Raw genomic sequence first — 23,706 nt, 5'->3', positions numbered from 1 at the left:
GCATAGTTTTGAAATTATGGATTACTCAGAAATGATAACGATATTTCATGGCTTGTTTATGAATGTTGTCAATCACGGAATTCTAATTTGATCATTTTTGAATACGAACAATATCGAATAAAAACTCGATAGATTGAGTTTCAAGAGAATTTGACCAGCAGGAGAACCGACAATTATTTTTAAATCTTTTATCTACATACAATTAAATATTAAATAAATTAATAAAAGAACTCAAATGTAACTATAAAATACATATTACGTAGAAATGATCAATTAATTAACTGGCAATATTTTTAAAGACATCATCTTATAAAATTAGTTTAAAAACCCTTACACATTTTTATTTGAAGTAGTTGAAAAACGTATGTAGTTACTAATTACGAGTACTTAGTTAACGTTTATTATTAAGTATCACTTTAATACTAAAAATAAGAGATTCATTGAAATACATAAAATTTATCTTAAAATATTATCGAAAATGTTGGTGGAGGCGCCGGGACATTTTAAAACAAACCCTATAATTAAAGTGTAATTCCGGTTTCATTAAAGCAGATTGATAAATTTTCATGTTCATTTCAAATTATATTTGTTCTTCTATGTTGATGTATTTACAGTTGGTTAGGGATGCTAATTTATATTCTTCTATTTACAATTAAGCTAGATTTTGTAATATAATAATAGGCAACACCCAACACCAGCAGATACTATAATTCTAGTAGTTTTAGCGCTTTTTCTCGCGGAAATCCCTTGTTTACATGAAGATACTGTTCTTGAGCAAATCACATTAGGTAGAAATAATTAAGTAATTGTTTAGAAACATTTGTATAGACATTTTTCCTTAAAATTTGGTTGAAAACCCTTACATACACGTTTTTATTTAGAGCAAAAACTGTTTATTCTACTAATTACGAATATTTCGTTAATGTCCATTATAGACTAACATTTTAATGCTTATTTCTTTCTGGATTTATAGAAGAAAAGTCATTAAAAAGAATAACTAACTACGGGTTCGACTTTAGAGTGTGTCGTTATCATTAATTTTGATGTGATTGTAACTATGAGAAATATTTAGATAAATGGTTTATCTATACGATGTTTTCACTGTAACCTACGGTTTATGCATGTAATAAAATCAATAGGTTAATAAAAGCGTCATTATTACTGTAGTCGGGTGTGAAATCGTTGGCTACTGGACCTTGAAGGGGACAAGGGTGTAGTACCAGTAGCTATACCCAGTTAAAGTGGAAATCCAGCCGAAAATGAATTCATTGTTCGGAGCAATTTCTAATCGATTAGGCGTTTAATATTTCTCTTCGAACGAGTTTCGTTAAACAACAAAACAATAATTGATCTTTTTATTTGTAATCATTCGGTCGCTCTGTGCCCATACTTCTTCACCGCATGACATCTGCTTGGGTTTCATACGATATCAAAGGCTTCAATAAATAATCGGCCGATGAGATGTTTGGGAACGGACGGCGAGACTTTCGCAAAACGATTGCAAATTATGCTCGTTCACTCTTCCGTTAATCTGTTGATTTCAACAACACGCCTAGGGGTTGGAGGAGGCTGCGTAATTATTATGGGAGCGCTCCGAAACGCTATTGTTTATTTTATACCAAGTGTGGCCCATTAATTGTACGGGTCAAGATTATCCGATTGTCAGTTCTAATTACGTGTTCTAATAACTATATGTTGGGACGAACACGAATTTAACAAAAAACTGCGCGTATTGTTAGAACAACGTTCAGTTCGTTTTAGCTGAGTACCTACAATTTTATGGGTTCCATCAAGTGTCGATGTATTTTTCAAAACAATATTTTATTTTTAATCTGAACAATATCAACATGTTTAAAAAAATTGCAGTTTCGGCTGACAACTAAGTATGGTGACGGCTTAAGTTTGATCACAGAAACTAGTAAGTGGTCACATCACCATTGGCCTTTATCACTGCATGAATTCTGACGGGCATATTTTCAACTAATTTCCTGCAGAATTCGGGTTTGTATCCCGTATATGTGTCTAATTGCGTTTCTTACTTCCGAAATAATTCGCTGCGGACGATTTCATAAATGTTTTCGTAGTTCATGCCATACGTTTTCTATGACGTTTAAATCAGGTCTATTCGATGACCAAGACAATTCATTTATGTGGTTATATCCCAGCCATGCCTTTCTGGTGCGTATTGTATAACTTGAAGCACCATCTTGTTGGAAAATACAGTTTCCGTAAGGACAAAGGCCTTTAATACTTGGCAGTAAAGAGGTTTGCAAAACTTCTTGGTACTTATCATTGGGGGTTCTGTAGGACTAATTGTAGGCAGTGCATCGTTTAAAGAAGCAACCCCCCAACCTTTACCATTTTGTCTGAAAAAGGTCAAAACCAGAAAAGTTGGATCTACTAATGGTGTGATTATTGGTCCATATCATTGGCGTCTCTGTTGGTCTAATTGTGATCAGTGCATCGTTTAAAGAAGCAACCCCCAACCTTTACCACTTTGCCCGAAAAAGGTCAAAACCAGAAAAGTTGGATTTACTAATGGTGTGATTATTGGTCCATATTATTGGCGTATCTGCAGGTCTAATTGTGGTCAATGTATCGTTCAAAGAAGCAACCCCCCAACCTTTACCACTTTGCCTGAAAAAGGTCAAAACCCGAAAAGTAGGATCTACTAATATGGCAATTATTATAGTAGATGCAAGTAGAATATATGTACCTACACGTAGGGAGGTATGTATGGAATATCCGTGGCTTATTTTCATGTTGGCACCAATAAGTGTAAACACTTAAAAAAAAATCGTTTCTTACTTTTCAGTAAGAACAAGAATAAAAGGTTTCGTGGAAGAGCACCGCAACCATTTATTTATATTTCTTTGCAACGGATAAACATACGTCTCAGATGTCGGCTGCAATATTTACTATGAGACGCCTTTGAAGAAGAGCTCGCTGATTGAGCTAGTGCGTATTTACAATGTCCAATGAATACGCGTACATGTAAACAGAAAACGTAGTTAGTTAGCTCTTCGTACCACTTTTACTTTACGTATCTACAGGACGCTGCGGTTTCATATATCTACACAAAGAATTGCATTTACAAAAACTAGCCAGCGTACGTCAGAAACTTCAAAAAACCATCAAAATGCTCAAGCCTCAGTAGTACCTATTATGCAGAGTTGTTGCTTGGGTATCTACCTTTACATACACATCTATTTACTCAGTTACTGATAGAGGAAAGAGAGTACTTTTAATGAGACAACGAAGAAAATATCTCGACGAAGGAATGGTTTTAGAATTGTGGTCTATTTTGGGTTACATTAACATGCCCAAATCACAGTGCTCAGTTATTGACAGATGAAACATAATGCTTCTAGGGAAAAGAAAAATGTACATATCCCTAATTATAATCTAATTGAATTAAATTAGACTGTCTAAACCACAGTGACAGATGTATGACGCTGCGTCTAACCGTATGACAATGATACAGGTAGAAGAAGGAGGGGTAGTTATCGATACATGAAGCAAACTGGTTCTAAGGCAAAGAAGAAAGTATATATCTCTAAAATTAAATTGTTTTCGGGTTATAATCTAATTGGATTAAATCAAAATATCCAAACCGCAGTGGTGGATATGTTGCTTGCCATACCTACTCAATTATTGGCAGATGAAAGAAACTTCTTCTAATCTTAAGAAAAAGAAAAATTAGTTTCGAAGATGGAATAATTTACGGGCTGTAGTCTACTACTTTATTTTTTAGTGATATCGTGGTCTAGGATTCCTAGTGAAATTGTTGCAGATCCTTCAAGAAGACTGAAACTTCGCCACGATTGAAACCGTCTGTTGGCGATCGAAGAAAACCTTTTGGAGCTTTGATCCAAAATAAACCACGACTATCTAGGTCGGAATGTATTTTAGCGTTTTGATGACGTCATCATCATCATCATCATCATCATAAGGTCGTCAGTCCTAAGACTGGTTGAGCACGCAAATCCACTCTTTCATATCCTGAGCCAAACTTCGCATTCCCCAAAATTAGAACATCCCACATCCTTAGCTATTTGTGAACAGTAATCTAATCTTGGTCCACTTCTACTCCTCTTAACTCCCATTTCTGCCTCTAATATGTCTCTGACTTCATGTCTGAGAAGGTGTCCTACCAACCTATCTCGCCTATTTTTTATTCACTTCCATAGAGTCCTCTGTTCTCCTATTCTTTCTAATACCTCTTCATTTCTAACCTTCTGTATCCATGGTACCCTCATCATGCGTCTGTAACACCGCATTTCGAACGCTTCTAACCTTTTCTTTTCCGCCGCGCCCACCGTCCATGTTCCGCATCCGCACGGCTCCGCGCTCCAAACATACATCTTTAACAACCTTGTTCGAATTTCTAAATTAACCGTTCGCGACCATAGAAGTGACTTAATATCGCTTAATGATGACAATTAAGATATAACTCATGAATAAATAAGGAATGCTAACTTTGAGACGAAAATCCTTTCACTGAAATTAGTTTAGTAATATGTATAAAAGGCGGTAATGTGGCTAATTTTAGTTGAGGAACTTCTCCTGCACTTCTGGCTTCCCCATGGCCCCCTTGAGAGCAAAGGCAAAGGCAAAGCATCGTCGGTAGCTTAACCAATTGTCGTTGCTCGCACTGTTTATTTTTTCGAGCTCCTATCAAAGACCTACTTGAAAGATATTTACATTCATCAAACAAGATGTGTATGTGTGTACGGTGTATGTCAAACAGTAACAACAAGCTGTTTTTAATTTCCTTTCATGTTACCGCCACACTTTACTGTTTCAACGATGTATACTCACATACAAACACACAATTCCTGTAATTCGTAAACTAAATAGGCACATTCTAAAAACTAAAACACACGGGGAGATAATAAACAGATTGAACATTACCACATGTTTTTATTGGTACAAAATTTGCCAAAGGAATGGTCAAGCATAGATTAAAAAAGTTCAATTTCCGTGATTATTGTTTTAGAATCTATAGATCTATTACCTCCAGTTATTAAGGAATCAAAAGGCTAAGGCCAGCTATTATAAATTTGTTCCAATCCTCGAAGCCCTTCAAAAATAATTTTCTGTGATTTTGTTCAGCTCCTCCTTTATCTCCTCAACCGTAGCTTAGCGTTGTCCTTTCAGAAGTCTCTTCAGTTTCGGGAACAAGAAAAAGTCACAGGGGGCCAGCTCTGGGGAATACGGTGGCTGTGCCATTATGAGTGTGTTGTTTTTGACCAAACATTCGGGCACAAGCAACAATGTGTGAACAGGAGCGTTATCATGGTGCAGAAGACATTTTTTCTTCTTCCACAAATCCGGGCATTTCTGGCGGATTGCTTCCCGCAAAATGCGCATAACTTGCAGGTAATATTCTACCCTGTAGTAAGAACTCATAATGCACAACGCTCCTGCAATCCTTGGCATGCTTTTTTCGGTCTTGGCTCGTGCCGTACCTTCCATTGGGATGATTGAGCTTTGGTTTCCACTTTATAACCATAAACCCATGATTCGTCAGCAGTTATGACCCTCTGGAGCAAACTTGGGTCGTCGCAGACAGAGTCTCAGCTCCTTACGATGTTAAAGGGATGCTGTTATTGGTCGAAATTGAGCAATTTGCCATAACTAGATTATGTCAACTTGCTTTTAAAGAGTTCCTCAGATTGGGTCGGTGATCTGATATGATCGAAATCGTGACACACGCCTGATATAACTGACTAAGAACTTAAACTATTCTTATTAAGGAATGTTGCTGATTGAGGACTTTGTTTCGTACTGTATCGCAGTAGGTGTAATAGATTTGTAATGGTTACAGTTTGATCTGCTTGTATCTCGTTTGATTTGTACACGGGATAAAAAGGAATGGCACACGGTTGCAGTTTGGACAGCAGGGGGTTGCAACCCTCCAACGACAGTTCGTCATTATTGAGTATTTATTTTGTTTTTGGTTTAATCAACAACGACTCGAACAATGCAGCGACGTTCGCTCTCGTTATCGGACTTGGTGGATCTTTTGTATCACTACGTATATGCACGCGTCCGCAAAACGTGGCGTATGTTTTTTCATTTAATACGCTCTTTTTTCCATGTACTCCCATTGACACACGACTTTTATTTTCGTCTCATTCACTCACGTCTCCTATAACGTATCCAACCCTTATTTACAATAAGAAATGGGAAAATCGATGGACATTGTCAATTTTGAAACCATAAGATTAGCCAGAAAAACAATGACATGTTTGATGAAATGGAGTTTCTGTTTTTGAAGTCTAAATAAATAGGAAAAAAAATAATAATTAAGGGAATAATTGTTTTCTATAATTAAGTTATAATGAGAATTAGAAGAAGCGTTTCGTATTAAATAATTTATACAGTTTTTGATCTGACCAAACATGGTCGCTTTCTAATTTAGATCATACCCTACAGATATACTTTACATGGATCATGGATTATTCGGCAATATGCAGTTATGGTACAACAAAACCTGTCGCATACTTAAAAGTTTGATTTACAACGTTTTATTTGTATTGTTCTCTCGTGGTCGTTTCTTTTTCCCTTTTTATTATAATCTGGCGAACCATCGTTTAGCTGCTGCACTATTTCCAGGGGTAATATAACCTATTCTAAATCATTCGGACAACTTTTGGTGTCCCAGTTACGATCAGTCTTATGGCCTAGTTACGTTGTGCGACTCCTAAACATTTTTGAACAAACGGTCACGAATGACAACGGATTTTATGACTATTTACAATTTGTTTTTATTGCAGGCTGCATTTTATTGCATTCAACACAGAAATGCAGCTTCCATAAAGGCATTTAGACCGGCGGTGGACCATTTTTGACAGGCCCGTTCGACATAATATCTACTTAATAAATTAACCATGACCGAAAAGTGGTTTCAGTACAATTTCATTTTTATGGCAGGGATTCATGCAGCGATACTGATATACTGAGTGTTCCAGGATATTTTTCAAATGTTCTTCTGATTTCTTAACCGATCATGTCTAGATCACATGAATAAATGAAGTTAAAGGTGAGTTACATGTTACTTCTGCCTCGCTCCTATTCTTGGTTTGTATGATGGTACCATTTACGCAAGTTAACTAAAGAATGGCTGTTACTGTAATAAACAGTATTTTCCAATTGTGTTTTACTATTTTTCTCCAGTTACAGTCTTTTTTATAGTTATATCTGGCTTATCTGCAAATTTTTGTTTCGCTTTTTTTATTTTTCATGAATAAATAAATAATAGATTGGTTTAAAATTTTATCCACAGATAGAGTTAGGTCCGTGCATTTTTAGTAATTATTCGATGCTTGTTTTTCTGCTTTTGTGATGGTTACAAATAATGTAAATGCCAGTGTATGTAATATATATATATATATATGTAGGTATATACATAGTTGCTGTGTCTGCAGTTGGTGAAAATTATTTGTAGTGCTTTCTACAACTGTTGGGAAAAGGAGCGTGTTTTATCGTTATTGAATCAATTACCAGGATCCCTAAGGGTTGGAAACATTGAACGTGGACATGTATACTTACAACACCACCACAAAAATACACTTGGAAAAATTGTTTTTTCACTCTTTTTTGTTGCGCATACAAAACGTTAAAATAACAACCGATATTTAATATACAGGTGCCGACCTTTTCTTAAACAATTTCATCTCGAAACTTGAAAATAATCGTGTTACGTTCTAAAAGACATTGCCTGAAGGAATAAACTATACAGTTGCTTAAAGAAATGATGGAAGAATGAAGAAGCAGCTCCTTTTTTGTAAACAAAGCAATTTTTTGACCCTTGCGTTTCATATGTTCCCCAATTATCTACCTATTAAGTATAGGAAGGTCTTTCGTTGCTAGGATTTTGTTTCACAAACTTTGTTATTCTACACAAGTTTGTGTTGGACGTCGCTCTGTCATATGATAGGTGCTTTGTATAAGTAGGGGACCATTATTACCATTGCATCCGTAATCCGTCAAATTGTTAAATGATATATTTCAGAAATCTAAATAAAAATTATTGCCTTACAACCAAGTAAGTTACATGAAGTAATAAATTCAAATTAGTGAAATGGAAAGGCTAATATTTGCCACTTAACGAGGGTAATAGGATACAGCTGTCACAATAATATCATAAGAAAACATTTTGGCCTTATGACAAACACATTTCGAACTAACTAATTTTACCGAAGAAAACGGTGATTAGTTTGTTTTGGTCGTTTTTCTTGTAATAATACGCTTGGAAAAATGAGAGATTTGCACACAAAGGGCACGTGTAAACGGTGCTGGCACAACCTAAGCCTCTCATTAGGAGAACATGAACCACCTGTGCATGAACACCCCAATATCATCGTGTGATACACAAGTGAATGACAATGTGTCCTCAGTAAATTAGGAGATTAACTACATCGTGACAGCGGTTCTAGGCATCGTGTGTTATGTTTGCATGTGTTATACCTACTATAGATCCACCTACTGTGTTGCATCAAATATACTCAACTCAGTCTGCTGTTGCTTATATTAAACAGATAAACAAGAAATTCGTTTGAGACGAGCGAAATCTGTTTGGAAAAAAATAATTGGAAGAGATTGAAAATTTATCCAAACAGTTCTTACTAAAAAAATTGTTGCCTGATTTGAAAATTAGTCAGCTTTAAAACGATTTACCTTATTATAGTTATAGAATAAAAAATAATTAAAACTTAAATTTATCCTTGCTACATTACAAATTTGCATTAAGATAAGGGGCAAAATGGGATACTTAATAACTTCTACCTAATAGCAACATCAACATTAGATATTCAAAACATTCTATTTAGTAAAACACTTAATTTCTTCATAACGGAAAACAACCATAAGGAACTCAATTTTCTGATTTTGCCCAGTGGTCGGGGCCCAATAATGACACGCTACAACATAGCAAAATACCCGTCCTTTGATCGACAGAGTCGAATAAATTCGCACAATAAATACAAGCGCAGTACTCAGCAGCATTGCCTAAAGGTTTAGACCATTCCTTAACATTCAAGAGGATACTAGTTCGATTCCGAATTTCCTTGGATCATTTGGGCAAATGATTGGGCAGTAGTAATGATAATTTTATTTCACAGATGGTCTTTCACTTCTTTTCATTTCGTCCGTCTCATCTTTCTCACCTCAACCGCCACCCATCCATTCTCATAATTCCTAAAAGGAGGTAGAAGAGGATTTTCCGCTCTACACTCCGGAGTAGTCTGGAGAGACCGCCTGCCTAATAGAATTAGGAACTGGTGGGAATGACCCATCCAGTGTTTTTCAAGTGCACATGGGCTTCTTAATATTTTCTATCCAGATTGAGTATCCCGTTTCACCATTTTACCCTAACAAACATTTTGTACTTAAACCAAGAATGTACTTCTAACCTAAAACAGTGAAGGCTATGAAAAGTCCCTTATATCAAACTTCGACACTACTGTTACGATCTAGGGCTGAAAATAATCCAAAAATATTTAGTTACTCGCCTGATAACACGTCAACATTTGTCACAAAACTATGAAACGAATTCAATTTTTTTTCACAGTGGAGTCAACAAAAATAGCGAGACGTTCTCTGTCGGGGACCACATTAGCGCACGTCCCGTCTTGCCCCGAACTTTGTTTTGCCTCAGTCTCTTCTATGTCGTTTTCATTACACTCATTTAGGTACTAGCAATGAGGAAAAACACTCGTGGTCTTGCATATTAATTAAGACCAAAACCAAGAGCAAGACCTAATAATAATGCTCACATGATCAAGATCAAAACTAAATGAACAAGACCACATGATACATGTTTCCTAGAGATAAAGGTAGCAGAATTTATAAGTAAATTCGTAGTGTATGTTTTTTAATTCATCGCTTCTCGGCGTTTGAACGAAGTTGTAGATATATCTACCTAGATGATTTACTTAAATGTTCACCAGTTTATTGGCGATTTACAATATTAAAAGATGCATTCGATATAATATATGTTGCCAGTTTAATTGGATTTGAATCTTTATGGGAGAGAATTGTACGATAAAAAGGACCAGCCTACACAACGAGTGCCTATATTTTCAACACGTCCTGTTCGAGGTAAACAATAAAGCATTGCATGACGACGTGAAAGTATTTAACCATGCTGTGGGTGAATTAGATTTCTTGGTTTGATGGAACCTTGTAATTATAGTATCTGCACCAAGTTACATAATTAAACAGAAAAAGAAAACGATTTCAACGTAAAATTTTGTTACTTTGAATAAAATGATCAATAGTGATCCTTTTAAACAAAAAAAAAATCATTTCACGATCGAAGGACCATTCTCAATTGTACAAAACTAAATTGGGACTCGTTCCATGAGCTTTTTAATAATATTTAGGCAAACAGATATTTTAATTTATAAAAAAAAAAGAAAATCGTATGGAGTTAAATAAGAAGTTGGTTTTGATTTTAAATTTTGTATATATATATGTAAGTGCTAGCATAAAAAGTGGATCTGCTTTTTAAATCGAGTTATTTAAAAAGATCATCTTTGCCACAGCCGGACTGAAGATTTTGGCCCGAGGTGCGTTGTAACCAAATGGCTTGGTTTAGAAGGGAAAGTGCACAAATTGTAACAGCACTCGTTTTTAAATAAATTTAAGAAGTTAGGAGGAAATTTGCGTTTGTCTTTGCCTCGGACTTTGATCTTGTTTTAAAAATTTATTTGGTTTTTTTTTAATTTCCCTTTTTTTCACATTTTTGAGTCATTTGGCCCGGGTGCAAATGTACTCCTGGCTAGTCCGGCCCTGATTTTTGCCTTATAGGTTTGCACCAGGAGCTGACCACTTTCTGAAGCAGATTTTCGTCGTTTTGTTGTAGTGATACCCAGCTGTAGTACCCTATTAAGTGTCATTAATAAGTTTGCCTATTAAATTGTTACTGCCTACTTAACATGATGCTTTGTTAATGAAATTGGATGTTGTTAAATCGTCATATTCTGTACCCGCATCTTTTGATTTCCCACGATAGTTTCACTTGTCGTAGGTTGTTGCGTGTATCGTTGTGTATGTCGCGTGCATCATTGTCGCCATCCCTTAATTACTGACACAAAACCATCACTAAGCATTTGAATAGGTATAAACACAGGCATAAATGCATGAAAAGGAGGGCAAAGTGAGATATAATTAAGAAGAAAGGGGGGCGCTGTTTTGTAATAGACATAAAAGTAAGTCTTTTTTGATATGTTGACCAGAATCCAAACATTCAGATCTGAACAACTGCAAAAAAATTATTGGCCAGATGTCATATGTCATTTAAGACTAATAGCTCATCATTATCATAGGGTCGTCAGTCCTAACACTGATTGGACACGCACCTCCACTCTTTTCTATCCTGAGCTAATCTTCGCATTTCCCTAAGACCAGAACAACCCACATAGTAATCTAATCTAGGTCTACCTCTACCCCTCCTAACTCCCGTTTTTGCCTCTACCATGTCTTTAACTAGACCTTCATGCCTGAGAAGGTGTCCTACCAACCTATCTTGCCTATTTGTTATTGACTTCCATAGAGTCCTCTGTTCTCCTATTCTTTCCAATACCTCTTCATTTCTAATCTCCTCTATCCACGCTATCCTCATCATTCACCGGTAACACCACATTTCGAACGCTTCTAACCTTTTCTTTCCAACCGTGCTTACTGTTTATGTTTCACACCCCTACAGCGTCGCGCTCCAAACGTACATCTTTAACAACCCTTTTCGAATTTCTAAATTAACCGTTCGCGAGCATAGAAGTGACTTCTTTTTATTGAAGGCGACTCGACTCTGCGCTATCCTTTCCTTTATATCCCTACTACTCCTTCCGCCCTGACTTATCTGACTTCCTAGATACTTGAAATCGGCCACTTCTTCTAATTTTTCGTCTCCTACCCTTATATTCGCTCTTTCCTTATTTTTCCTTCCCTTGCATACCAGTATTTTTGTGTTACTTTTATTTATTTTCATACAGTACTGTTTTCTCGTACCGCATCCATTTTATTTCAAGGTATCTCTAACTCCTAATGGTTAACCAAAAGGAATTTTCAAAAGATCTATAGGTATATATATCACTATGACTTGTGAGGGCTAATTGGTGAACGTTTTGATAAGTATTTTATTGATATGATGGCTTTTATAGTTGTTTGATTGACTTTTCGCCTCTTCAAGTTTGGTCTTGAAAAAGATCTTTGTTTTGATCGATTTATTATTATCAGCTGATCAAATGAGAGATATATTTACATTATTAGAAACCAACTGGTTATTTGACTTTGAATAATGACTTAATCGAAACAGTATTAGGTATCGAGAAATTTAGCTGAAAAAGTTATTTATGTAATTTTGTCAGCGATGTAGTAACAGATGATGGAAGATCATTGGAAAGAGATTTGCCCAAAAGTGTATAAGTAAGTATTGAATGATGAGAAAGACGAAGAAAAGTTTAAACTTTAATGGAGACTACCCTTCTTCTTTCCTAAGATTTTGATACCACTGCTAATTAAATCTCTTATGCTTCAAATCTCGATTATGTGAAACCAGGATGTGATACAAATTTTTAAGAAGCATAAATTGCAAAAAAAAGTAAATAAAAGTAACTCTTAGGTGAACCCACTGATTTACATTGCGATAATGAAACTTCTTTTAGAATTTAAGATAAAGAAAATTTAAGTTTCAAATGAAAAGTAGGAATACTATTTACGTACTTATACACTTATCTATTTAGTTTTTGGCCGAAAAGAACTTTTGCTGATAATACCTCCCAGTATAACGTTGATTATTTCCTGAATAAGTTTGGTGTCGTTTCAAGGCACCATGAGAAAACAAGTGATGGTACAACTTCACATACACCTATAGAGGTGCTTTTCTAGTTAAATAAAGAAAAATTTTTAACTGTTATGTACGCATGTAAAGCCAGGTGCAGATTAACAAAGCCATTTATTTAGCTCAGGTAAAGAGAACTGTAAACTTAACCATTTGCTCTTCTATTATAGCACAAAAGTCAAACATTAAAATTGGGACTCTGGTTGTATTCATAATCGGATTTAAACAAGTCGGCAAGCAACGTGCAACACCTCCACCAATGGGTAGGTATGCTCTATACTACATCAGCTTTTGCCAATATAGCTAATCATTTTTAAGCCAAAACGTTACCACGTCTTATTTAGATGTTGACGGGTTGATGACATTTCTAAAAGCGACCAAGTATTGTTAACCCTAGGCGTCACATTAGTTGCACTCGTTTGTTTGAAAGCCGAAAAGAGAGTGAGTGTGTTTGTGTGTGTGTGTGTGTGTGTGGGGGAGGGTTACACTATTATTAGAAACGAACGATTAAAATTATCATGATTTTTAGATATTATTAACACATCAGGTGTTGAAGTTACCGTTTCTTTTTTAATGAGATCTATTCCTTTTTTAAAATCATTTTGAATTCTATCCTTATAACAAAAATTTTATTAGTTTATTATACAATATAATTATGTTTTAGAGATTGTATATAGATATACCACCCACTCAAGCAGTATTTGCACTATATTTTAATAAAACAGTTTAAACATCTTCGAGAATACAAAATGCGTTCTGGGACATGTTGGGAACCAAAAATGGTCCCTATTCACATCTCAGTTGTAGTCAAAACTCTAAATTAAAAAGCGAATTTTTTTTATCAATAATTGCCTTGGATTTTCAAAGGATCGTATAAATATAACTTTGTATACCTCAACTCATGATTGATTTGTTTTCGTTTTATCATGGGGTAGGTATACCCTATAGTGTGAGAAGGCGGATGGAAATGTTTAAATGAAATGCGTCTCACGTTATACATATACTTATGTATGTATTAGGTAGGTGTAGCTAAAAATACATAGATATTTGGTGTAGGTAGTTAAGTTGAGTCGAACTGGCTGGTAGGTAGATGCTTTGGTAGCACAAAAGGAAATAATTGACAAAATCTGTACCGATTGTCACGTGTTTCAGCCATGTAAGCTCCGTGGCGAATGCGAAATGTCACTAAGCGGAAATAAATGACTTCATTTGTTGGCGACACTTTGAAATTGCCGCTCTTGCATTTTGCCTTCACCGCTTCTCATAATACATTTAAGCAGATCATTGTTAAACTTAAATGCAAGCCTGTACAAGTAGTAATACCTATACCTACATATTTCACTGAAATCTGTCCTGTATTTTACCAAACAAGACCAAAAAGGAACTCATCGTGAGACGTATAAATCTACAAAAAAAATAGTTTTGCATATCGATCTTGGGATTCTTTTAATGCTATTATAATATCTTAATTAGGTAGTAATACGGAAGAAATGCTTGGCTGTTACGTAAATCTTGCAACAGAAAAAATCTAAGAGGTTTTAATATGAGCGTATGATAATCTGTCAATAGTCATAAGTTTCTGCATGGACTGTGTGATGAACCTTTGGGAAATAGATCGAAAAGACTGAGAAAATGGATAGCCTCGGTCACTGAGATTATAGAGTGATATTCTATTATAATTTCAAACGTCGATTATCTTATCAAGAGTGCATGCCACTACGAAATGTCCAATACCTTTGGTAAAGAGTAATGTATTCAAGTGGACCCACGAGGAATTCCAGGTGACTGGTGATCAAACTTGACTGTACTATTTCGACGTTCCAAGGAAATGAAGATCAAAAATTTGGGTGTTCCAAGGCGAGCCAACCCCAACACAGGTCAAACAATAAAAGTGAGTTAAAAAAAAAATAATGATCACTGTTTTCTTTGGAAACAGACGCATCTTAGCTAGAATCATATTAGACACGTAGAAGATTGTTAATGCTACCTGGTACACTGAGGTCAGCTTGTGTCAAGAAATCTGCGAGCTGAATAAACTGCGACCAAACTCGATTCTGAACAGTTAGCACTTCCATCATGATCGAGCCAAAGGTTTTTGTAACAATCGAAGGTCACTGTGCTTGATTATCCTCCTCATAGCTGCCCCCCTGCGCCGTGCGATTTTGGTCTTTTTCCGCTGATCAGGAACCAGTTGAAAGGACAACGGTTTGCAATTCTTGACGAGTTATTGAATGCATTGGATGAGGCTTGCGTCAGTATTTCAAAGGATCGATGGAAGATGATATTTGAAACGTAGTGCATTAACAGTGATGATATTTTTGTTAGTCCTGCTTAATATGATCACATGGTCATCCGATTTGAACTTGCCTCATTTCTGCATCCTTTAATTGGAAAATATTTTTCTTATTTATCGAGATCCGTAGTAAAAGTAATGTAATTTCAGACGATGACGATGGACGGAAACAGAAATATTTATTATGAAAGGCATCGAATGAATGGAATGATTGGGCCCACTGGGGCATCGCTAAGGAATCAACCCTAGCGAATATACATATCTATATAGCTAAAACGCCCTTATTTAACTGTCTGTTGTACACTATATATGTAGGTACATACAGACATTTTATCAGCCAACAGATAAAAGCATCGTATATCAACTCTCGATAATCGTGTGGCAGATGTTTTACGATCGAACTCGACTAGAACATGATATAATTGCCATTTGAACCTTTCGACATTCATATTAACGAGAATGTTATATTATAAATGGAGGAACTGTTATTTTAAGAATAAAAGCAAGTACTACCTAGATAATAAACATTGTACACGTAACAGTGAAGAACTTCTATAGTAGTAGATTTCGCTAATTTCTTTAGAGATGTTTCTTGAAGATTTTTCAAATTATTGAAAAACAATAAACTGATTGCTACCAGGCAGGTGTGACTACCCATTATTTGATTCTCAATTAATATAGATAGGAACAACTCGTTGTTTTGAGTTTGGTTCTTTCTTAATTGAGTCAATTTTAGATGAAGGTAACACATCGAATTCGCGTATGCGGATGTCATACGTGCATGAAATAAAGCAAGTAGTAGGTGTTCATAAAATTAATGTTTGCAGAGGTTTTTACGAACTCAATACAACTTGGCATGTTGAACATGCTCCGCCTTATTGAGGCAAATGGGCGTTACTGCGCCGAGAACAGACACAAACAGTTTGTCCTTTTGCTGCATTTTCATTGGTCAATATGCCGATGACGAAAGGAACTAGTGTTGTAAAGAAGAGAAGAGGTTTTGTTTGAAGATTTCTCAAACAGTTTTTAGTGAGCAATAGTAGGCAGTAGACGTGCTGTAGGTAGTGCATATCACGAACACATAATACATCAAATTCAAGTGACTTTTCAGCGTGATATAATCAATATGGTGAAAAACGAAGATCCAGTGCTACTTGTTCCAACAATGGCTCGTACACCTCTCAAATCTTCTTTTTCAATAAATTCAATACTTCCCGAAACTATTGAGGAGGCCACTTGTCCAGAAACAGCATCATCGCCTGCAACCAATACCATTTGCGATTCCGATCAATACGATTCCGATGTAGATCTTGACGTAACAACGACGACTCCACCGCCAATGGATTGCACGAAAACATCGCTGGAAAACTCAGACTCCACCGGTAAAAAAGCAACTGATAAAACAAACGAAAAACCACCATACAGTTACAACGCTCTCATAATGATGGCAATAAGAAACAGTCCAGAGAAGCGGCTGACTCTAAATGGAATCTATGAGTACATCATGAGGAACTTCCCGTACTACAGGGAGAACAAACAAGGCTGGCAAAATTCCATTCGCCACAATCTGAGTTTGAACAAGTGCTTCGTTAAAGTGCCCCGACATTACGACGATCCTGGCAAAGGGAATTACTGGATGCTGGATCCGTCAGCTGAGGATGTTTTTATTGGAGGAACCACAGGAAAACTCAGGAGAAGATCAACTGCAGCAACCAGATCCAGATTGGCGGCTTTCAAAAGAACTGTTATGCTAGGAGTAAACGGTGTGTATCCTGCATCGTTCCCTGCGTACAACTCATCCTTGATGGGATTCTATCCTAACCCAGCATTGATTGCATCTATGTACCAAAGATACAACCCGTATTTTGGTAATTTGTTCCCAAAACCTACCGCCCCATCACACCAAAGTTTCACAATGGACAGGATCCTTGGCATTCCATCTTCACCTTCGTCATCTCCGTCGTCACCAGATCGACCCAATTCCACTGCAGCGAATTATTTTCCGACATGTTACAATCATCAAAATTTCATTCACAGTCAGCATTCCGCCATGCCGCTGTTGATGTCTCAAATGTTGATACCTCCTCCATCACAACAAGAAGCGAACTCAATCGTTAGACCAACGCCGAAAGAAAGTTTGTATAAACCCGTAACTGTTATTTCTCGGCAATGTTAGATTTTCTAGCCTGTCAGGTAGATTACCTACAGTAACTAATTCATAATTATACCTAATATGATTGGACTAGTAGGTATTAGGACAAGTGATCTCATTTTTTTTAAATAATAACTTTGTATCGATATACAAGGGGTGAAATAACTGCAATGTACATAGGTGTGTAAATATTAAATGCTTACCAATAGTGATGATAATTGTAGGCAGTGGGTATTGAGTAGGAAGTCAACGTAGGTAGATAATGAGAGAAATCTTCCCGAAAGAAAACGCTTAAAAGTGCTTAACTTTACTCCGACTTCACCTACAGGTACGACAGAAGTTCTTGCTATCTATTTATTGTTTTGTACTAAACTAAACTTTATTTATATATATGTGTGTGTATATTTATGTATATCTATGTAAAAAATTGTTATTACATTGTTAATTGTACATTTTCAGGGGTAATTCACCCAGAAAATTGTAAATAAAATTTTAAACAAATATCAACATTAGAGTCTTTGTATTAGCTACTCCAAAAGCAGACGTTACAAAACTGATGTTATAATATTGATTTGCTTTCCAAAGTTACAGGTTTTTTTTGTACGACTGGCTAAAGAAGATCACTCTCATTAAACTAAACTTTTATACTGGTTTTTTCTGTGTAGACTCCCACATTTCTATTAAATAATTAAATTGTTTAAAAGAGAAACAATTTAAATTGGCTCAATTTATTGTACAATTTCAATTTATTGCTGGTGCGCGTAATGCAGTAATTTTTTAAGAACGTTATGATGGATGGCGTCTGCTGCTGCGAGATAAATAAATTTATTTACAAGCTATTCGAGCAAGTTGATATGTAAGAGCGGATGTTATAAAGTCAACAGAGTATTTTCGAGCTACTTCAATTTTCTTATCACGTCCTATAACAAATTGTAGACATACGTATATAACAACGAATGAACTACATTACAATACACTTGCAATTTGAAGGAACAATGATGTATAATGGATGTACATGATAATGTTTGTGCACATCACATACACAAACAATAATAAGGACGATTGCAATGAGGACTCATTCTGTTTCGGCATATTTTAATATCATCATCATCATAAGGTCGTCAGTCCTAAGACTGGTTGGACACGCACCTCCACTCGTTTCTATCATGAGCTAATTTTCGATTTCCCTAAAACTATCACACATCCTTAACTATTTGCGAACTGTAATATTCAAGCAAGTTGCTATATATTTTAATATATGGAAAAAAAATCGAGATTATTGCTATAACAAGGAATTCCTTATTGCTTCAATCTTTCAAACAATATAATGTTGCTAATATATTTATTTAGCGAAAGAAATATGCCATAAATTTAATACATTACCATAAAACTAAGAGTTTAAGCAATTGTGACTTATTTATTCTTTAGTGTACGTATAATCAAATCGAGAGAAATTGATGCTTCAGGGGACAGTCTGTTCCCGTTATCAGCCCAGGCATTTCCACAAAGAGAAAATACTGTTTCTGGAGATGCGTTGGATAATGACGGGAATTGATGCTATAAATTGAAATATTTTAAGCAAATTTACGAAGTTTGCATTCTGAGTTATAGAAGACTTGTGGCATTGTAAATAAAGAGATCAGTTGTTTGGGCTTCCTCTATGTCTTTAACTAACTGAAGCTTCTTTTAGTTCTTTGAAAACAACGTTTAATTGACAATATACTTCAAAGATTCCTCATAGAACTGTGCAGTGGTATGAGTGACAAAAATGGATATGAATTAGAAAGTGGCAGGTGATAAGAATCGGTACAAATTATGCTATAACAGAAAAAGTAACATGCTAAATTTTATGTCAAAATTAATAAATTTCAAAAACAAAAAAAAAGAACTCTAAATATGTAAAAAGATTTATAGAAAACTACAGATGAAAATTTATTACAACCAAAATAAAAAATATGTTTATGGTAATGCATGATTACAAACGGTTTCAAAGGTGATAGATAACATCATCAGTTGAAACAAGTTATAATGGACTATAATTTTTTACTTAACTAGTGTAATTATTTTAAATGGATTGAGCCAAACGATCGTTGGTTATTAAAGGAGAGGCGACAATTTATTGGCAGGTCAACTTATTCGAAAAGGTCAGTCTGTGTACAAATATTGACCTTTTCTCAACGTTAGTTACATTCTCATCGTAATCAACGTCCTACCTACGCACAATTTAACTAACTCAATTGTTTTAAACTGTGCCTCAGTCATCATCAAAAGAAATACAATGTTATACTTGCTTAAGTATACTGTAGCAGACATGGTGTGTGCTTCGTATACATAGGTATATGCGCCTTCTCTTCCGGCACCCTAGATTGATATAAAAACTTGCTAAATTGGAAAATTGGCCCTTAATTGCATGGCACATTAATATTTTAGCACTGCTGGCAGAATCCAGTTTCATAATTTAATTAAAAAAAAATTATAATTTGTTGTTGGCACAAATGATACCTACATGTGAAAGTAGATGCGAACTTGAAGAACTCAACGAAAGTATTTATAAAGAAAGATAGCTCACGATCAAATAAGGGATACGAAGAAGTGTGGAGTGAACCTCTAGTCAATCTTAAAGCTGAAAACCTTATGACGACGATGAAGTTTTTATTTCGTACTATAGGGTCGTTCGGAAAGTCATTTCGTTTTTTCCCGACAGAGGATTTAATTGTATTCTTTTGTACCCAATTTCACATTTAAGCCGTATAATTTTTATATGCTTTGAGAGCTCATATAGCAAGGCTTGTGTGTGAAAAATTCCAATTAATTCTACGCAGTAGTTTTTGGTTGGTGCCCTTTTAAATATGGAGAGCGATAAGCAGCATTTTCGACATATCTTACTGTTTTACTACAGAAAGGGTAAAAATGCTGTTCAAGCCAGAAAGAAATTGACTGATGTGTATGGAGAAGGTGTGTTGACAGTACGCCAGTGCCAGAACTGGTTCGCTAAATTTCGATCCGGCAATTTTGATGTCGAAGATGCACCACGTTCGGGAAGGCCGGTTGAAGCTGATAAAGACGCGATAAAGGCATTAGTTGATGTGAACCGGCGAATAACAACACGTGAGATCGGATTGAGGTTAAATTTATCAAATTCAACAGTTTATGACCACTTGAAAGGCCTGGGATTATCCTCGAAGCTCGATGTATGGGTTCCCCATGTTCTCACAGAGAGAAATCTGTGTCGCCGCATTGACGTCTGCGATTCGCTTCTCAAACGTCACGAAAATGATCCGTTTTTGAAGCGCATCATCACTGGGGACGAAAAATGGGTTGTATACAACAACGTCAAACGCAAGAGGTCATGGAGCAAAAAAGATGAACCGGCTCAAACCATTTCCAAAGCCGATATTCACCAAAAAAAGGTGATGCTGTCTGTTTGGTGGGATTTTAAAGGAATCGTTTTTTTTGAGCTTTTACCGGATAACACAACGATTAATTCGGAAGTCTACTGTCATCAGCTGGACAAACTGAATGATGCACTTCAACAGAAAAGGTCAGAACTAATCAACAGGAAAGGTGTAGTGTTTCACCAAGACAACGCGAGACCTCACACAAGTTTGGTCACTCGCCAAAAGCTTTTACAGCTTGAATGGGATACAATGCTACACCCACCATATTCTCCAGACCTGGCACCATCGGATTATTATTTGTTCCGGTCACTCCAAAATTTTTTAGACGGTAAAACCTTCACCTCAAATGAGGAGGTCAAAAACCTCCTCGATCAGTTTTTTGCCAGCAAAGACCAAAAATTTTATGAGCGTGGAATTATGCTACTACCAGAAAGATGGCAAAAGGTGTTGGACCAGAACGGTCAATATATAATTTAATAAAGTATTTGTTTATTATACGAAAGCTGTCTTTCATTTCCACAAAAAAAAAACGAAATGACTTTCCGAACAACCCTATATATTTGAAAAGGCAATTGAATATTTATGAAATAAATAATTCGCATTTTATAAAGACTTCAAGTATGCTGCTCAATGAAAATAGACGAATAAAACATTTTGACCTAAAGCTTTGCGTAGGAAGGAAGGTGAGTACAGTTCGTATAGAAAGATGAATTACATCAATTGTCATTTGTTCATGGGTCAACAAAGGCATTCATTTAATTGACCCGTAGTGTAATGCAAATAAGTAACAATTTAAAACACGAGACGAAAAATAATTGGGTGTATAGGTAAGTACCAATAAAGATTAAGATAAATTGCCCATATCCCAATATTCTCTGTACTAGAACTTGCTGTCTACCATGAGAATGAAAATGAAAAGGGAAGCAAAATAAAAAATGATCTTTTTAACTAATTTAGTTGGCAATTTCTTTTCCAAATACACATACTAACTTGAATATAAACACTGAAATTTATCCATTTTAAGCATCTATTTATTTTTGGAGAGAGGATTAGAGAGTGAACATTAACGGTAGAGCAGACACCAAAGAGCAAAAATCCAATGTTATTGCTAATAGCTTGGTCTCTATATCGCCGCGACCTATTATTTATCATTTTATTATTGTTATATTAGTATTTAAGTATAAGCTGCTTGCATATACTATCATAATAGCTAGATAGGTACTCGGAATATAGATTGATCACAGATAACGGTTTTCGGTTTTGGCCTAATACGCTTCGATGTGTCTACATGCTCGGTTGGCCGTGGACGGGTTAAAACGTCTTTAGAAAGCGGTGGTTCAAAGCAGACGATGCTCGTTTAATGTTCGTTTTTTTATACAGGCGCGCGGCAGTCCTCGCCACGTTACAGGGTGATCACCTACCAATCAAAAAATCGAGCGTCTTTCACCTTAAACTAGATATAATCCGAGATTCTGTTGAAATACTTCAATTTTGATTGATTGATTATGGCTTCTTCTAGTTAAAAGCTATAGTGATCAAAATAGAATAAAATCGCAGCGGCCCGCAATCCATCCCCTGCGGTACGCCACAGTACCTACCAATCAAAACAAGTCTTTGATTCTGTATATACGTATAATGTGGTGTGATACTTAAATAGTAAATTTTGACTACAGTACGAACTACTATCTACTGTCGTCTATTTCCCTATCATCTATCGTCCTCTTAGCAACAGCTTTTGTCACATATCATAACTTTTCGACTTTTGTTGAATATTGTGCTGGTATTTCTTTCATGGTCAAGTATCTTTCGTGTCAATAATTTAGAAAAACAAGCAAAAATCATGATAATTAATTAAACACCCGGTATAGTGAAGTATTAATCCAGACCCGTAACAAAAAGAAACACGTTAACAAAAGAGGTTTTAAGTAGCGGTTGACAGATGAATGAAAATAACATCAAGAGGTCGGCTCTGTAACTCCATTAGGTCTCTTTTATGAAACGGGTCCAGATACTGTCACATTTGATTACGGTAAATCGAACCAACTTGTACTTTATTATTTTTATCATCGTTGTTATTTATATACGACAAAGTGTTACCAGTGTTAAGATATATCACACAAAACTTATAACACGACATTATTAATTCCCTAAGATCTACTTAAATGTGTTGTTGTATTATCAAAATCAAACTAGTTTGTTACACACATGGACAATATGGTGTAGAGAAGAGGGTTTTGGTAACTAACGACGGGTTAAACGAAGTAAAATTTCTTTAGCATTAATACTTAATAATATGCGAGTTACGGGTGTGCTCCCGACTGCTGCTAGCAATTGTTTCATTTAATTTTCAGAAAGGAAGTAGGGTCATCACCGTCATCACAATGTTTGATTCTAACTCGTGCCCCTTGTTCATTCGTAAGACAAAAAGCAGCAGAAAACAAATGCCGTTTAATTTACTCGAATTAAATAATTGACTCTCGTGCATATACGTATATGTATACAAATGTAGCACTAATGTTAAGTAAGCATGTAGTAGCTGTAGCTTACAAGTAACACTTGCATTATTTCTACACGAGCATGGTTATCAGATAATAAAGTTGATGTGTGCCTAATTCATTGTTATCCAAATGCTACTAACGAGAATGATTTCAGTTTAGTATTTTTAGAGGCATTTAAGTAATTTGACAAAATGCAATTATTTGATATCTTTTGAGCTGTTTGTATGAGTGTAAGTGATGTCTCGAAAACGGCATTACTGATTTTGATGAAATTCACAGTAGGGATCTTTTGGTCTGAGAATTCGATTTAAATTGGTTCCATTTTTGGGAAAAATTCCTTTTTAATAGAGACAGTATGCCACTTTGATAGACAATTTAATTGATAGCGATCAATACTGCAATCTGATTTTTGTATTAACAAAGATGGTTGCAGTTCATAAAGATCCTCTCTGAAAGACAAAGAGAAAGAATTTCATTCATTAATCTATTCATTCACTCATTTCGGTCTATAAAGC

The 23,706-nt window shown here is 35.6% G+C and overlaps 1 protein-coding gene across 1 annotated transcript; it reads left to right on the top strand.

The window, feature by feature from the left end:
• Nucleotides 1–15,843: 15,843 nt before the first annotated feature.
• On the top strand, nucleotides 15,844–17,703 carry LOC108741503 (fork head domain transcription factor slp2-like). The gene has a single exon (XM_018476323.1). It carries the CDS (start codon nucleotides 16,270–16,272, stop codon nucleotides 17,317–17,319), a length of 1,050 nt encoding a protein of 349 aa, XP_018331825.1. The 5' UTR covers nucleotides 15,844–16,269; the 3' UTR covers nucleotides 17,320–17,703.
• Nucleotides 17,704–23,706: the final 6,003 nt, after the last annotated feature.

This window comes from Agrilus planipennis, unplaced genomic scaffold (genome assembly GCF_000699045.2).
Source record: "Agrilus planipennis isolate EAB-ADULT unplaced genomic scaffold, Apla_2.0 scaffold212, whole genome shotgun sequence".
Taxonomy (NCBI): domain Eukaryota; kingdom Metazoa; phylum Arthropoda; class Insecta; order Coleoptera; family Buprestidae; genus Agrilus; species Agrilus planipennis.
This window is presented reverse-complemented; position numbering and strand designations above follow the sequence as displayed.